The sequence below is a fragment of the Heteronotia binoei genome, chromosome 16 (assembly GCF_032191835.1).
Source record: "Heteronotia binoei isolate CCM8104 ecotype False Entrance Well chromosome 16, APGP_CSIRO_Hbin_v1, whole genome shotgun sequence".
In the NCBI taxonomy this organism is placed as follows: Eukaryota; Metazoa; Chordata; class Lepidosauria; order Squamata; family Gekkonidae; genus Heteronotia; species Heteronotia binoei.
The window spans coordinates 37,115,440-37,133,766 of record NC_083238.1 but is presented as its reverse complement, the minus strand read 5'-3'; the positions used below and the strand labels follow the sequence as shown (position 1 = coordinate 37,133,766).

Below are 18,327 nucleotides of genomic sequence, written 5' to 3'. Positions count from 1 at the left end.
TTGGAGTCTCAGAGTGGTTTACAATCTCCTTCCCCTGCAACAGACACTCTGAGGCATGTGGGGCTGAGAGAGCTCTGACAGAAACTGCTCTTGAGAGAACAGCTCTGAGAGAACAATGACTGACCCAAAGTCATCCAGCTGGATTCATGTGGAGGAAGAGAGGAGGAATCAAACTCAGTTCTCCAGATTACAGTCCACCGCTCTTAATCAAACTGGCTCTCTACTGCTGGCTCCTACTCACCTTGTAGCAGCAGCAGGCTGGTACCTTTCCAAACCAAGACTTTTCCCAGTGGCCTTTATGACCAATATGTCCCTTGTGTTGATTCTGGGAAACCATCATGTTTAATTCCTGGCATAGAGCTATCATGCAGATGGTTAATAGTGTCAGCACCGATAGTCTGTGAGGCTCTAATTCCAGTCACATTTTTTTTCTCCTTTCTGTACTGGGTGATAGGACCCAGGCTCTGAAAAAGAGCCTCGTTATAGTCTATGCTTAGTCTGCTACTGTGAAGAATCTCAGAGCCAGGGCCAAAACCTTGACTGATTTCGCACGAGGCTTGTTCTGGGTGGAGAGCCCTTTTGCTCCCTGGGTTTCTCTCCATTTTCACTCAAATTGCCCCGGAGCTGCAAGCTGGCACGGCGCTCTTCTGCAGCAAGCAGGATCCTCTTCCAAGTGGTTTCTATTTGCCCTGGGAGAACAGCGCGCCAACTCGCAGCTCTGGGGCAACTTGTGCAAAAACGGAGAGAAGCGTTTTTGCAAAAACGGAGAGGTGTTTTTGCAAAAGGGTTCTCCACTCAGAACAAGCCCTAATGCGAAATCGGTCCTTGAAATACCATTTACAGTTTCCAAAAATATCTCGGGAATCCAGGTAAGGGCCAAACAACACCTCCAAGTTCCCCAGATCCAACTCTGGTTCCCAGCAGCCACACAACAGCTGCTGAGAATGGACTTGTAACCTGTTTTGGGTTTGGATCCACATCACAGGGTGGGGGTCGGAGGAAGCTACCAAGCATTAGGAGAGGTATTCGCCTGCTTTTGATGCTTCACATGTAGGTTTGCCAGGTCTCCCCTGGTCACCAGTGGGGGATAGCGGGGGATAGGGTTGCTAGATCCAGGATGGGAAACTCCTAAAGATTTGGGGGTGGAGCCTGGGGAGGACAGGGATCTCAGTGGAGTCCATCCTCCAAAGCATCCATTTTCTCCAGGGGAACTGATCTCTCTAGTCTGAACTGTAATTCCAGGGGATCCTCAGGTCCCACCTGGAGTCTGGCACCCCTAAGAGCAACAAAAACATGGAAATAACACCCCAGAATTGTTTTGGCACTGGAAAATGACTGCAGGTGAGGAGCAGGAGCCCTTTCTCCTCTTGCAGATGGGCTCGCCTTTATTTTTACAAAGCCATATAAAACCCCGAAGGTATAGTTTTGACCCTTAGTCACAAAGATGCGATGATATGTCCTTTCCCTCAACCTTTCTTCCTTCTCCTCAGTAAGGCACATGATGTCATACTATGTTCCTCAGAAGAAAAGAGCAAGTATAATAACCCTCAAGATATTTGTACCATGAAGATATGTTCTCTCCTCGCTGGAAATGATTGACATCTTTATGAGAGGGCCAAGCCCGCTGAGAAGCTTTGAAACGTCAGCTTGTCAAACGTGCTCTGAAATGTGTTTTTCATCTTGCTCTTCAACAGTTTGCTGTGAAAATCGACCAAGTTGAAGATTTCCTGCAGAATTCCCAGGAGTTTGAGAATCCCGAATCTTTGACAGCCCTTCTGAACCAGCACGAACATCATACCAAAGGTAGAAAGGGGGTTCCTTCTTCTACTGTGACATTTTTAGAATGTAGTATTTAGTAACCAATTTGGTTTATTTTTTAATTGAAGGAGGAAAGAGGAATAATTTTGGGGACTACTGTTCTAATCTTACAAGTATTTAAAATCACGAATATGTAAGCTAGCAGTGTAAACCTACGAAATCGATAGCTTAACTTAGAGCCACTCTACAAAGGATTGCACTGGGGGGATCCTCAAGGGGGGATCTAGAAAGTAGAACTATAGCACATTATAAAGGATGTCATTGGGTTGCAATTTGTTTTAATTAACAGGTTTTATTGATTTTATATGTATTTTTGTTGTTGTACATCGCCTAGAGCCCAATGCTGGCCAAGATGAGGCGATTCATAAAGATGATGATGATGATGTATTGCAGCATAAGTAGAGCCCTCTTTTCAGATGCATGTGGGCTTTAACCTGCTACATTTTATGCTTAAATAAATCTATCGGCCTTTCAGTTACCTTTCTTGGTGTGAATTCCAGTATAGCTACCTCACCTATAAGTCACACCCAACTTCCCTCTTCTCTATAGTTCTCTCTTTATAAGTATATATATTTACTTGGTACTGAGTCCTCACTTCATTCTTCCAAACCGTAAATCTCACCATCATGCCTATTTCTTTATACACTTGCAGAAATCCGGTTCTGTTGGGGTTTTTTGCAAGGGTAGCATCAATGTGCATTTCAGTGTCTGAATCCTATTTTATGTACCTAGTTAATACGATGAGATTTCCCTGCATTTGTTTCAGGCTTCTGAACCCAGATTAATGTGGCATTTTTTTTGTAGTGGGCTTGCTTATGGAATGTTTCTACAGTGGAATCAGGATGTTTGGAGCACATGTGGTGTATTAGGAATCTTTGCTATTAGACTCAGGTGTTGCTATGGTTAACTTGCTCGATAGATTTGCTTTACTAGGAATCTTTGCTGTTGATTGAAATTATTTTTGTCATTCAAACATTATCATATCTTGTAATCGCTGTACTAATGGACTGGATAGTTCTATTGCACTTATAACCTACTTTGAGTACCAGTAGCAAGGCAGATTATAAATGAAAATAAAGAATGAGTGATTAGAATGACAGATTGAGACCAAGGAGACTAGAGTTTGAATCAGTCATCAGCACTAGGGCTTGTTCTGGATGGAGAGCCTTTTTGCTCCGGTGCTTCCCTCGGTTTTTGCACAAGCTGCTCCAGAGCTGTGAGTTGGCCCACCGCTTTTCTGTGGCAAGCAGAAACTGCTTGTAAGAGGATCTCACTTGCTGCAGAAAAGCGGATCTCACTTGCTGCAGAAAAGCGGCGCGCCAACTCGCAGCTCTGGGGCAGCTTGTGCGAAAACTGAGAGAAGTGCCAGGAGCAAAAAGGCTCTCTACCCGGAACAAGCCCTAGTGTGAAATCAGTCTCAATGTCCTTGAGCCTCTCTCTCTCTCTCTCTCTCTCTCAGCCTAACCGTTCGTGTGATCTAAAAATCAGAGGCAAAGGATATCTAAACTCTATGGAGTCCAACCCCTTGGTGCAAGGGAGGGCTATTCACTTAAACCAGCCTTCCAGAAGCAGGACCGTATCTACATGTTTTTTGAGGGGGGGCAAAATTAAAAAAATTAAAAAATGACGCCCCTTATAGGCCATTCTATCTTATGGTCCCATAGAATACAATGGACTCCATACCCATTTTGGTGCCCCCCCTCCATTGGTGCCCCCCTAGATCCAGCCCTGTCCAGAAGTCAGCCTACTCAATGCAGACCATAGTCACCAGAGGCTCATGTATCACAATAAATTGCCCACAGAGCAAACTCAACTAATTAAGCAAGAGAACTAGAACAGCATGTTATATGAGAAGCATTCCCCTCCCCCCCCCCCACAGAAAAAACGATGCCAAACAAAACCAGAACCAAAAGTGAAACAAAGACCAATTTTGCACTAGGGCTTGTTCCGAGTGGAGAGCCCTTTTGATCCCAGTGCTTCTCTCTGTTCTCGCACAAGTTGCCCCAGAGATGCGAGTTGGTGCATTGTTCTCCTGCGGCAAGCAGAAACCACTTGGAAGATGATCCTGCTTGCTGCAGAAGAGCGCCATGTCAACTCACAGCTTGTGCGAAAACGAAGACAAGCCCTGAGAGCAAAAGGGCTCTCCACCCGGAACAAGCCTCGTGCGAAATCAGTGAAAGAAAGAACAAGAGTAAACACATGATTAGCTCCCTTACCTGCACTATCATCTAGATTTTTCATGGTGGATTTCACATGTCTGTAGGGGAGCCAATAAGAAAATGTTAGCCTTTAACTTTAAAAGACTAATGCATCTTTTACAAGTATGGGACTGTCTTCTGAAGAAGGACAAAGACCTCTGGCAAACCATAATAGGGGTAAGTTGCTTAAGGACTCAAACCAAGGATGCTGGCAGCAAGACCCATGTGCCATATACGGGCCACCATAGCAAAAGAGGGAGCCACTTGCCTGTTTTCTTTTGCATTTCAGGACCATTACAATAGATGGCAAGGGGCAATACTAGGACACCAATAGCTATAAAGCTGCTGGCTCTGGTCCTATAAGGCCCAGTTTTTCAGTGCCGGCTCAAGGCTCTTGGGTGCCCTAGGCTAGGGAGCGCATGCTGCCATCTACTATACTTCTGTCACACGTGGCAATGAGGCAAGACAAGGTAGCACCCACCCTCCTCCACATGTAGCAATGAGATGCAGATAGGCAGTGCCTGCCCTCTTCATATGACAGTGAGGCAAGACTTGAAGGCAGTGCAACCCCTCTCTCAGCAAGGAGAGGTCATGAGATATGGAGGAAGAGAGCCAGTCTTGTTGAGGGAAGAAGGAAGAACCTATTCCTGTGATGGAGGGAGGGCCATGGGGGCCTCCCAGGGCTACCTCTTGCTGCAGCAGAGCCCATCAGTATGGATGGAAGAGCAGAAGGACAACAGGGCTGGTTGCTACCTCTCCAACTCTAGTGCCCTAGGTCTAGGTGCATCTAGTGAATAGGCCGGCCACGTCAGGCACCAAACTGAGTTGCTCTCAGCCTGCTTATCTCTGTCTGGAAGTCAGCTTCCTATAAATATTCCAGTCATCTTCCTATAAAGATGGCTTTGGAAGGATTCCTCCTCCTCCTCCTTTGTTTCTTCCTCCAACAGAATGACTCCAATTGAATGATGACATCTTAGGCTAGAGAGAGTCTCCATTATTAGAAATTAGAAATCTTAAGGAGGCACTGAGAGCCAGTTTGGTGTAGTGGTTAAGTGTGTGGACTCTTATCTGGGAGAACCCGGTTTGATTCCCCACTCCTCCACTTGCACCTGCTGGAATGGCCATGGGTTAGCCATAGCTATTGCAGGAGTTGTCCTTGAAAGGGCAGCTGCTGTGAGAGCCCTCTCTGCCCCACCCACCTCATAGGGGGGAGAAGATATAGGAGACTGTAAGCCGCTCTGAGTCTCTGATTCAGAGAGAAGGGCGGGGTATAAATTTGCAGTCATCTTCTTCAGTGCAAGGCCATTTTATTTGTCAGGATTTAATGGGGTTATATAAACTGTACACATCTTCTGGCGAGGGAATATCTGCAGGTTTATTCTATTGTTTTTAAATTGTAATGCTTTAACTGTGGCTTGTAAGCAACCTTGAACCACGAGGAAAGGTAGAATATAAATATTTATTAAAATATTAATAAATAGCATACTGACCTGATGGAAAAGAATATCAAAATATCATAGTTTTCAGGCCCCACTGTGTTTTTATAGGAGTACCCAATAAAACCAGAGATGTGGCTGGCTGCTAGTCATGATTTGTCAAATATTTTTTTTGGGGGGGGGGACAGAGAGAGGGGGGATTTCTGGGGGCAGGGATAAAACAATGACATCACCTGTGCCCAGAAGTGACAACAGTGTGTTGCTAGGGCACATCAGGTGCTCTGGCATTTGGGCAAAACTCTATGGTTTAACCATAGAGTTTTGCCTGAATGCCAGAACATTCTTTATATCCCCTGGTGACACACTAAAATAACTTCCAAGTGAACGGGGAGTGATGTCAGTATGTCAGGATGCTGCTGACATCCCCCCACTACCATTTCCTGTCATATTCCCCTTGACAGCCAGCTGAACAGCAGTGGGGAAGCACCCACAGGGGATGAGGGGAGGTCTCCACCCATAGTATGGGAGAGGCAACTCTAATTGGCTATGGCCACCATCCATGGAATTCTGGGACCAACTTCTCCAGAACTTAAAGAATTACATTTCACCCGATCCATACCTACCTTTTGTTGTTCATCCAAGTAATGTCATTATGATGCTGAAAAACACCATTAGTTTTTGGCAGCGTGCAGTTTGTGTGGTCTGTGGTTTGCTGAGTGCCATTGTCCATCTGTGCTGGGAAGTTGGATTAGCAAACTAAAAAGCTTCAGGCAATCACTTGGCAGATGAAGAGAAATGTGCAGCCACCGTGTTTATTTATGTTCTATTGACACATTTGTGCTGGCTCCGCCCTGTGCAATGTTTGTTTTATATACTGCCCACTCGATAAATGTGCCTGTTTGTGAAAGTCTGCAAAATAGTATTTCTAGGCTATTAAAAACTCCATGGAGAAGTCACTGGATATTTTAAGCTCCCCCCCTCCCCAAAACAGAGTCCATTTTACTGCAGTGAAGCAAAAGTAAAGTTAAAAGTTTGGAGAGAGCGTAAGAAATATTTTGCCATCAGTTGCAACATGTACAATTAAAGCATGCTTTCGATGTTTTTTATAAGTCGTTTTAATGTTTGTTTTTATCAAATTGTTTTTACATTGTTGGGTCCTGAGGTACTCAAGAAAAGTGAGCATTTAAATATTTTAGTTCAGGAAGGCATATTTCTAAACAAAAAGTCTGGCCCACAGCAATGTGGAGTTTCTGAAATAACTCCGTTTGTATTCCGTACATTTCTCAGAAACAAGGGCATGCTTTTCCCAGGGTGAATGGGAAGCAACTATGACAACCATTTTTTAGTTGCCCCTCGATCTGGAGGCCTATACGGTCAAAGATAACACAAAAAGCCCAGAAGATCCCAAGCAACAGTCAACAGATGGGATTGCCCCTAGATAATAAATACTAGAGTAATAGAAAACTGGAAATATTTGTAGTACTGAGAACACATGATTGGAAACACAACTTTTTAGAAGATGAAAAAGTCTGCATTAATGTAGTGTTACTCATCAAACAAAACTTAAACCAAAATTAGCATATATTTGACACCAGTGACAGAAGGAACTGCTGTCCTGTTCATATATTACAGAGAACACTTGTACATCCTGCCTGTATATGCACACATCTATTTGTAAGAAATATCCCATGTGTGTTCACCTTAGAAATGCAATTGCAGTCCAGTACCTAGATAAATGTGGGGTCTCAGTTACATTTTTAGGTATATGTGTTGAATGTAACCTGAGAATTACTTGACACATATCTAAGGAATTATCAAGGGTATACAGTACACTGATTGTATATGCATTTACTGTAATTTGTGAACAGGGTTTCAGTGTAGAAGTGTAGAGTGAAATGGTACCATATTTCTTGCCTTTACTTGCATACATGCTAAGAGGTACTGGAAGACTCCACGGCTTTGCCCCTTAATTTGTTCCTCACTGTAGTTATACCTGCTGGTGCTCAGCTTATGTTTCTATTCCTGGATCTCAGTACTTGTCCTGACCTTGACCTCAGTGATGTCATCACTCATGATCCTCCCTTCTGACTTTGAACCCAGTGATGTCATAATTCAGGGTTCCCCCCCTCTTTCAGTCACATGGTTTTGATTACTGTGATGTCATGTGATTTCTTGTCACATGTTTGCAGCTCAGTGGGTCCCATGCAGAGTGGAGCTCATTTGCATATTAGACCACACATCCCTGATGTAGCCAATCCTCCAAGAGCTTACAAAAAAGAGCCTTGTAAGCAGTGTTCCCTCTAAGCTGATTTAGTGTGAGCTAGCTCACAGATTTTTAGCCTCCAGCTCACACATTTTTGTCTTAGCTCAGGAAAAATGGCCCCAGAGCACACTAATTTATGCAGTAGCTCACAACTTTAATATCAGTAGCTCACAAAGTAGAATTTTTGCTCACAAAACTCTGCAACTTAGAGGGAACATTGCTTATAAGCTCTTGGAGGATTGGCTACATCAGGGGTATGTGGCCTAATATGCAAAGGAGCTCCTGCTAGAATTCCACCTCTGGTTGTGACAAAATCCTGTTGAAAGAATTGAAATTTAAGTTAGTTGGATTTAGTCAAAATGAACTTTAGATGGACTGGGGATGGGGACCTTATGGATCTACAGGACAATCCTTATTCTTAAAACCTGCTACTTAGAAGATGGGGAGAACCAAGAAACCTAATGATAAAATTGAAAAAGCTGGGAACAGCTATACTTATGATAAACATGAGTGTGTTATATCAAATCATGTTGTTATGACTGTTGGATGACTATTCCTTTATTGAGCTAATGGCCCAGAATTGAGAGATAATGCTTAGGGGATTGTTTTCTAATAGATGGGGAATCTCTGTGTTCAGATGATTCACCCATCAAAAAATGACGCACACCACAGCTGAGGGGAGGGAAGTGAATATGTGTGTGAGGCTAACAGAGTTTGTATTAGACAGAGGCTGATGCTATGCATGCTGCTTCCAGTGTTTTTCAATGTCTCTCCCACATGTGTGAAAAATAAACACTATCAAGTTTTTTAGATCAGTGGATGATCATGAAGGGAGGGAGGTTCTCAGCTGATACAGACGTGAAAAGCAAAGTACCTGTATATTATGGTAATATGCATATGAAAAGTACGCACATTGTGATAATCTCATACTTTTTTAGAAGAAGAAATTAGATTTATATCCCACCCTTCACTCTGAATCTTGGAGCCTCAGAGTGGCTGACAATCTTCCTTTGCCTTCCTCCCCCACAACAGACACCCTGTGAGGTGGGTGGGGCTGAAAGAGCTCTCACAGAAGCTGCCCTGTGGTCCAAGTTGGTCCCTAGTCAGTTTGGGTTTTTTTTTTTTTTAACTATTGTTCCATGTTCCACATTCTCCTGAGTGGCAAGAAGAAATGGCAAGAGTCCAGGGGTGCGGTCACACCTTACATTAAAAGCGTGTGTGTAGCGCTCAAATTTGAACAGCTGAATATTGATTCGATGCAGGGCTATTCAGACGAGCATCCAAGAATGCGACTCATTCTGTTGTTGAGCGTTCAGACATCCAATACTATCACGCTCTTTTCTTGGAGCATGCGTGATCAGGTGGTGATTTCTGGGGGGGGGGGGGTCCATTGAACATGCGCCCAACTGTTTGGAGGTGGGAAATCAAACGTTACTTCAGGGGGGGGGGGAGTTTCCAGAAATCCTCCACATTGAAAAAAAGAGACTTTTTCCTGTTCTAAATAGTGGGATAACATCCCCCCCCCCCTCCGATCTTGTGTTGATTGGAGAAGCAGAAGCGTCACCTCAGATTCCCAAATGATCTGGCAATGCGCATGTCTGCTGGGGCTTTTTTTTTTTTTTAAAGGTGAGAGGCAGTATTGCGCGTGAGCTGTCCAAACAGGAAAAAGCCAATCTTGTGCAGTTTTTTTGAAAAAGGATCGAACTTTATGGGCTGTCAAATTAATGTGCCATAGATGCGTAGCAAGCCAGGATGACACTGGAATACGCTCGATTGCCAGATGTGGATGTCTGAACGAATACATTTAATCTGTCAGCGAGTCGGAGCTGTATCGCCACTAATGGTACGTCTGGCTGCACCCCAGTAGTACCTTAAAGACTAAAAAAAATTGTGGCAAGGTATGAGCTTTTGTGAACAGTGACTCATGAAAGCTCATATGCTGCCACAAAATTTGTTAGTTTTTAAGGTGCTAGACTTTCTTTTCCTCATCACTAAAGGATTAGCCAAAGATACCACCATTTATTGCACCAGTAAGATACCTTAAGTTAATATAATGAATGAATATATATGGACCTGTTACTTACTCTCATGCGTACAAAAGTCAAGGATAGCAAACAGGGCCAGACCTGCCACTAGGCAAACTAGGTGATTGCCTAGGGCGCCAGCCTTCTGGGAGGTGCCAAATTGGGCGACCCCATGTGACTTGTTATCAGTGCCGGGATGTTTGTGTGTGCCAGAAGTTAGCTTTACCTAGGGTGCCAGACAGTCTAGGGCCCACCCTGATAGCAAAGTAGAGAGCCAGGTTTGATTCCCCATTCCTCCACTGGCAGCTGCTGGAATGATCTTGGGTCAGCCATAGCTCTTGCAGAGCTGTCCTTAAAAGGGAAGCTTTTGTGAGAGCTCTTTCAGCCCCATCCATCTCACAGAGTGTCTGTTGTGGGGGAGGAAGGCAAAGGAAGATTGTCAGCCACTCTGAGACTCCGAGATTCAGAGTGAAGGGTGGGATATAAATCTAATTTCTTCTTCTAAAAAAGTATGAGATTATCACAATGTGCATACTTTTCATCTGCATATTACCATAATATACAGGTGGACATATGCATATTACTTCAGATATTACCATAATGTATGTTATTTACATGTGTTGTATACAGTAGTTGACTGGTTGGTATATTTGTGCTATGGAAGTCATGCCGCATTTCATGTAATACAATAAGCTTGTACGTTTCTAAATGATAATGACCACAAGAAATATGTTTGATCAGGCCTTTAAAAATTCACATGCTTGATCATTAATCCTTACAAATACAGTATTCCCAAACAACAGTTTCTGTCATGTAAACTGAAACACCACCCCCCAGCACCAAAAAAAGAGGGCACTAGAGTGTTGCATTATAAAAAAAAAATCAATAGCTTGTTGGAAACAATGACAACTGAAATCCATTTTAAAGGCTTTTCTAATCTCCCATGGGTTTGGTCCTCGCCTAATAGCTCCTAGCTTTAATCATGTAATTTCAATCAAACATTACATTTTACATAAATGTAGCTAATGTTAATTGTTTAATGCAGTAGTAACAATGACTGTATTTTGATGCTAAAATAAAAAGGCTATCTAGTTTAGAAGCTGGTGGTTTGAATCTTATGCAATTCTCAGGACAGTGAATTGAATCCTGGCCACTTTAATATTAGTTTGGTGGTCTCAATTCAATCTTCATTGGTCTGAAGCACTCGTCACACACCAATTTGGCCTTGGAACTCCTGGTAGTGATTGATTGCCATTGCTAAAAAGAGGTCCATCACTGAAAACAATCAAATGAAATTGTTTGTCACAGGGAAAATCGTCTTGAAGAATATGGCTGTTTCCCAGAGGGCCAGGAGTTGATATCTAATACCTTTCTTCTTTGTTTTGTGTCATTCAGAGATAAGGAGTCAGAAATGGGTAGTCATGTATGTAATTAAGATTGTCTTTTGTATTGTTCACTGTATGGCAGTCAAATCAGATTATATCAGTTGACGTGGGGGGGGGGGGAATACCTGTATATGGGCACTGCCACAGTCTTGAGGTAACTTCTGCTTCTCTTTCCCAAAATGCCTGATAGCCTTTTTCAGCGCTCACCCCAGCCATGCTAATATGCAAATGAGGGATGCCTAATTTGGTTCTCCTGACTTTGTTGGCCCTTTCTGTACAAAAGGAAGCCGGAAAAAACTCGCTGAAAATTTCTTCTAAAAACAACCCAACAAACACACCTTTGCCTTTTCATTCTATTGCCTGTCAGTTCCTGAGAGAGATCCTTTTCATTGCCTTTAGTCTTTCCCTGAGTATGGTTGTCAACTCTACACTGGGAGTGGAGCCTGAGTAGGGTAGGGTTTGGACCTCTGAGGGTACAATGCCATAGAATCCACCCTCCAAAGCAGACATTTTCTCTAAAAAACAGTTGAAATTCTAGGAGTTCTCCAGGCCCACCTGAAAGTTCAGTACCTCTTTTTAATTTCTGTTCCTAGTCTCTTTTTGTGAGAGCCAGTTTGGTGTAGTGGTTAAGTGTGTGGACTCTTATCTGGGAGAACCGGGTTTGATTCCCCACTCCTCCACTTGCACCTGCTGGAATGGCCTTGGGTTAGCCATAGCCCTGGCAGAGGTTGTCCTTGAAAGGGCAGCTGCTGTAAGAGCTCTGTTAGCCCCACCCACCTCACAGGGTGTCTGTTGTCGGGGAGGAAGGTAAAGGAGATTGTGAGCCGCTCTGAGACTCTTTGGAGTGAAGGGCGGGATATAAATCCAATATCATCTTCTTCTTCTTCTTCTTAATGGTCAGATGGACAAGTTGCTGTATTAGTGTAATGCAACTAAACATCTGTTAAAAATAGGGTTGCCAACCAGTAGTCTGGTTGGGGGCCAGGACATATGGGCCCATGCAATCTCAGTGACATCCGCAACATAGTAAACATAGAGTTTCCAGTGATTCCTAGAGTGACCCTATGTCACTTCCAGGTTTTTCCTGGAAGAGATGTAGAGACATCACTGGCTCTTTAAATTGTTTTATTAAATGAATTACAATTTTGATTAAAGGATTTAAACCCTGAGATTTAATTTTCTAAATAATGCTTGCATTTTTCTGTTAACTGAACAAAAGAAAAGGGATAACCCCTTTCCCCCCATCACCCTCCGGTGATTATAATAACCAGGTAGGCTAGGCCCATCCTTTAACTGTGCAATCCTATGCAAAGGTTAACCGTTTTCGCACACAGCTTACCATGCAGTCACAATCCTGTTCCCTCCGCAGCGTCCGGTTGGATTTCCCACCATCTGCGCCGAAGTTACCGGAAGTGCCGTGGCTTTTGCGTAGCAAACATAAACCACTAAAACCCAGTTTACATTTGCTACGCAGAAGCCGCGGCACTTCCTGTAACTCCAGCGCAGATGGTGGGAAATCCGACCGGATGCTGCGGAGGGAACAAGATTGTGACTGCGTGGTAAGCTGTGTGCGAAAACAGTATTAGTGTCATGAGCCCTGACGAGGAGGAGCTGGAAGGGTTAATAGACCTGGAAGAGTTGCCAGCCAGTTCCTCAGCTGAACAAACAGCAGCTGGCCCATCAATCACTTTCCAGGCACCAGTGTCAGCTGTTGACAATCAATCTCCTCCAAGCTCTCCTCCCCGCATCTCAAGAGTTTGAAGCAGGCTCCGGAAAGAACTTTCAGAGCAAAGACATGAGGCATGCCGAGGCTTCAGATCTCTCAGCCCTGAGTTCTAACAGAGTCACTGCCACCCAGGGAGCAGGCTGATTGAGACTCCCATATAGCTCCCACCCAGGACCTGGTAACCTTGTGGAAGCAACAAGTCTATTCTTTGGCTTGCATCCACACTCCTTCCTGATCCTGACCTGCTTGATTTCGTTGGCACCCTGACCTTTTGGCTTTTGGACATTGACTTCTGATTCTGGTTTGTGATTTTGCATGGGTGACTTGGCTCCTGATTAACTTCCTGGACTTTGACCTTGGACTGGCTTTGGACTCCTGCCTGCCTGCACCCTGAGAATGTGACAGTTTAATCTAAGCCCATTGTAAAATAACTTGTGAAACCATACCTGCCTGGGCCTGCTTGGAATCCATGCTTTTCCCTTATTTGATGTCTTTTGTCATTGCCTTGAACATAGACTTTATTTTGTGCAGGAGCTCACAGAAGCAGAGCTCCAGAACCTCTAAATATTATCATGTTCTTTCTTAACCCCCACCCCCAAATATTTCTTTCTAGGCTCCATTGTTCAACCCCCCAGTGAGAATTTTACTGAACTCTAAGATTTGACAAACTTTCTAATATTTCCCCCCACAAAAAATGGGAAAAGAACCGAAACATATAAAGCAGACAGATGGAAATCTTCATCATGCCACTGTGGCCACATAGGAGAAAGTAATTGGAAAAGTATGATGGGAGTAAGATTTTATTATGACAATTCTAATTCAAGAAGTGTTTTAGGGTAGATGATGAGCTGATATAGTTTAGTACTCCATCTGGTGATGTCAGGGGTATGTGTGGCACATGCAAATGGGTTATACAAATTTTGCTAATGAGCTCCATCTACTCTTTTTCTACAAAATGACCCCAGACATAAATATGATTTGCCTCCTCTCTGGAATTAGTTCCATCTCTGCCTTGACCAGTCCTCAGGTAAAGCCTGACTATGGTTGTGCCCACACATCATTGCATATTGCACTATAGCAATAATTCACAGCTGAATTGGCTTGCCCAGACAGGATAATCCAGTTGAAAATGATTCACTATAATTCAACAATAGTGCTGTCTCCAGTGAGGAACGGTTTCATTTATAATCATCATATATTCTACTAATCAAATGTGATATATATCCGAGGACTGGGGCTGAGTTAACAGATGGTATCTGGCGAATCCCTTAGGTTTGCAGAAAAAAGCTTAAACCTTACAAAAAAGCTTTAACCTTAAAAAACCACAACACATTGCTGGTGCTGTGGGGGAGAGAAAGAGGGCCAAGAATGTCCTCCTTCCTCCGCACAAGGAAGCAGCAGCAATCTTACTCTTGGTGTTCTAAAGAAAAAGTCAGGAAGGATAGCTTAGTTTGGTGTAGTGGTTAAGTGCATGGACTCTTATCTGGGAGAAATGGGTTTGATTCCCCGCTCCTCCTCATATTGGAATGATCTTGGGTCAGTCATAACTCTCTTAGAGCCAGTTTGGTGTAGTGGTTAAGTGTGCAGACTGTTATCTGGGAGAACCAGATTTGATTTCCTGCTCCTCCACTTGCAGCTGCTGGAATGACCTTGGGTCAGCCATATGTAAGCCGAAATGCCCTCAAAACGAGGTTGGGGAATTAGTTAGGTAGGCACCTGGCTCACTAGGAATTTTTTTACCAATATATACCAGGCTCAACCATCCAGAGGGTGATGCTCAATAAAAGGATTCTAATTTAATAAAACCAATTGTAATTTATTTAGAATAATATAGTTCTTTCATACAAGATAAAAATACAATACAATCACACATTCACACAGTCCTAAGAAATACAGATAGATTGATAGGGGAACATATAAGGGTAGACAGACAGGGCGATATTACCTCTCGTAGTCTTCAAGGAAGGCTCCGGTGGCGACAATTGAGGGAATGGGAAAGGACCCGAAACTGATCAGGAATCGGGGATGGATCTATGCAGCGGAAGGTGGGTTACTGATAGAAGCACACCTGTGGGTAGCTAGTCCACAGGTTATAAGGACTCTCTTGAGCCCTCAGGAGATGGGAGGTATCAGGGAGGAGAAAGGGGAGGCTCTGTGATGACCATGAAGGCTGGACATTAGCAGAGCCAATGGCGAGTCCCTTGGTGACACCTAATTGGGTGTTTGCTTTTGACCAATGAACTTCACCTTAGTCCTGTGAACCTGGAAATTTCCAGGTTGCAACATGGCCTGAGGCGGCTCCAAGGTGTTAGACTGGGAGAAGAATGGGAATGGCTAGATACTTAAGGTTAAATGGGCTTATCTGGGAAGGTGACAATAGGGAATCAAATATTGACCTAGGTATCCCCGGTGTAGACAAAAGACTTGGCTGTGACAGGAGATGTTCTTCCTCTTATCCCATCATCTTCTGGGCAGGAACCATTGTCTAGGGTTTTGTCAGACAATCAGGGATAACAGTTGAGCTGTTAATCCATTCATGGGGCAGATGGGTTGTTTGCGGGCCAAGGGTGACACAGGGTGTGTACGTGAGCTTCCCACTATGAAGGAATGAAGTCCAGCCTGGCAGGAAGATGGCTACGAGTGGTGTTAGCGATACACAGTGGATTCTATGTTCAGCGCTTCATCACCGGTCACCTGGATAGCTCCGTGGCAGTGCAGCTTTCTTCCGTTCCATGGCGGGCCCATGCAGTGACGGGGAAACGTCCGTGCGCGTTAGCAAGCACTCTGTACCGGTTTAGAATGCCTGCAAACTTGGGCTGCTTGTACACATGAGTCCCTTTAAGTCCCTGGATGGTTTTGCCCACACTCTCTGGCCAGACGTGTGTGAGCTCACTTCTCCAGGCGCCCTGGCAACCATGCTGGTGACTATGCTATTGGGGAAGGAGGGGTCTTTTCCTCACACATAGCTCTCACAAGAGATGTCCTTGAAAGGGCAGCTTCTGTGAGAGCTCTCTCAGCCCCACCTACCTCTCAGGGAATCTGTTGTGGGGGAAGAAGATAAAGGAGATTGTAAGCTGCTCTGAGTCTCTGATTCAGAGAGAAGGGCAGAGTATAAATCTACGGTCTTCTTCCATGGTCGTCTTCTTCTTGGAGAGTTCTCTCAGGCCCACCTACCTCACAGGGTGTCTATTGTGGGGAGGGGAAGGGAAAGGAGATTGTAAGCCATTCTGAGTCTCTGAGTGAAGGAGATACTTCTAGTGGCCATTGCTTGGCAGCCACAATAGGATTTGTTTTTTTGCCAGCTTTCCAGGCTTGATTTCTAGCAGTAAAAAGAAGATGGAGGAGGCTCTCTCCAGGTGTGTTTTGGCCTTTGAGGTAGGGTTGCCAAGTTCCCAGAATGGGTGGAGATTTCCCTGCCCCAGAGGTTCCCAACCTGCCAGCCTGCATTGGGCCGGTGGAGGGATCCTCCCCCAACATTGCCAGTGCGATGACATCACTCGCAGTGATGTCATTGCTCTGGCGACGTCACGCACTGGGTGCTCTAGGAGCTTCCAGGAAAGCTCTATGGTTTTCCCGGATGCTCTAGCAATTTGAAAGGGAAAACTCTATGGTACCTATTGTACAATAGAGCAGGGTTTCCCAAACTTTTCTTTCCCGTGGCCCAGTTATTTTTACACTTCTCCTTCATGGCCCACTAAAATTCGGGCGTGGAGCCAGAAGACTTAGGGGGTGGAGCCGGGAGACAGGAATTATGTCCTGTGGTGTCACTTCCAGATCAAGGGTCAAGTGATGTCACTTCCAGGGCACACTGAACCAAAACTCCACCTTTTCCTGTGATGTCACTTCCAGGGCACTCCCCCAACCTGCCTCTTCTTCTGAAGTAACTTTGTTTTCTGAAAAATCTCTCTGAAACTCATGCTGAGCCAAAATGGGGGTGGAAAGGGAGCAGTCTGCAACTTTTTCGTACACTCCCAGGGTCCTCTCTTTTCATCCCCACACCTGCATGCACCTATCTGTTTGTGTGTGTTCTCCAGCTTTCAAGCACTCCTAATGCCCATGTTCAATTGCCTGTACCACCTATACACTCCTTCCTCAACGGCACTGGCCAGTGTATGCAGTTGGGAGTGCTGTTGCCATTGCCATCAGGAATGCCAGCACTGTGTAGCACCCACACTGGACCCTGGTAGCTGCTCTGTCTCAAAATATGCTGACACATTTCCTTCAGCTGCTACTACTGGAACCCTGACTCAAGCTTGGTTTCAAGAAAATCTTTTAACAGTTATTTTTTATACTTTTCCTCGACTGAAACACTGGGAAATTGCTGTGAAAGGTAGCAGAGAATTGTACTGCAATTAATGAATTAATTTCAAGTTATATGAAGTTCATACAAGCTTTTCTGCAGTTATCCCAAAAAGGATATTTATGAAGGGCTTGCAGCTTTTTACTGGCTGTGTTTCCCATGCCTTTAAAAACAACCTGTTGTGCAGATATTTAGGCAGTGAATTTTTTTCATCCTTTTTAATGTCTACAGGAGGTGTTTAATTTTGGTGTCAGACAGCTGTTAAAAGCAAGACCAGTAAAATGGTGCCAAGTTCATAGTACCATCAGTTCCAGTGCTGTTGAGATATACAGCAGTAATCTCCAATAATCTCTTTCTGCCCCACACCTCTCACTCACTCACACAGAAATCTCATAGAAAGACCAGCTGGCTACAACTGGGGGGGGGGGGCATCTTTTCATTGGCAGAGCTCCTCTGTCTGCAGGAACAGTATGATGAACAGAAAAGTTTCATCCAGTAAAAATGGAAGGAAAGAAAGAATGAGAAAGGGAAAAAAAGAAAGGGAAAGAAATGGAAGGAAAAGCAAAGAAAGAATGGAAAGAAAGAACATAAGAAAAGCCATGTTGGATCAGGCCAGTGGACCATCCAGTCTAAAATTCTCTCATACAATGCCCAAAAAGCACCAGAATGTCCAGCAGTGGGGCCAGGGCAGTAGAAGCCCTCCCACTGTTGCTTCCCCTTCTCCCCTCAGCACCAAGAATACAGACAGAGCATCACTTGCAGGGAAAGAAAGAAAGAAGGGGGGAAACAAAGGGGGGAAATAAGCCTTACCGATAACCCCAGCCAGCAACAATTCTGCCCGTTTGTTAAAAAAAATAGCTACTGGAATGCCCACTCCCCGCCCCTCCCAGCTGAAAAAACACACATACTCTTTGCCGCCCAGGCCTCCCAGGGAAATCTCCCCAAAAGAACATACTGCAAGGCACATGAAAGCTCATACCTTGAAGAATACTTCATGGGTCTAAAGTGCCAGTGGATTCCGGCTTTTCTCTCAAACACTGGGAGGGGGCAGAAGGAAGGAGAGGCAGCCCAGCTCCTCTCTGCGCAACACAGAGATGGGGGAAGGAAGGAAGCCAAACAGAGCTCAGGCTTTGCAGCCTGTGTCAGTCTTCAAGGCTAGCTTTTCTCTGCACAATAG

The 18,327-nt window shown here is 44.5% G+C and overlaps 1 protein-coding gene across 1 annotated transcript in view; it reads left to right on the top strand.

Moving 5' to 3' along the window:
- The window catches only part of CCDC141 (coiled-coil domain containing 141), a 199,606-nt gene that overhangs the window by 68,345 nt on the left and 112,934 nt on the right, over positions 1–18,327 (top strand). Inside the window, exon 5 of the mRNA XM_060257083.1 lies at positions 1,695–1,803. Within this exon, the coding sequence (XP_060113066.1) occupies positions 1,695–1,803 (109 nt within the window). The remainder of the gene's footprint in view (positions 1–1,694; positions 1,804–18,327) is intronic.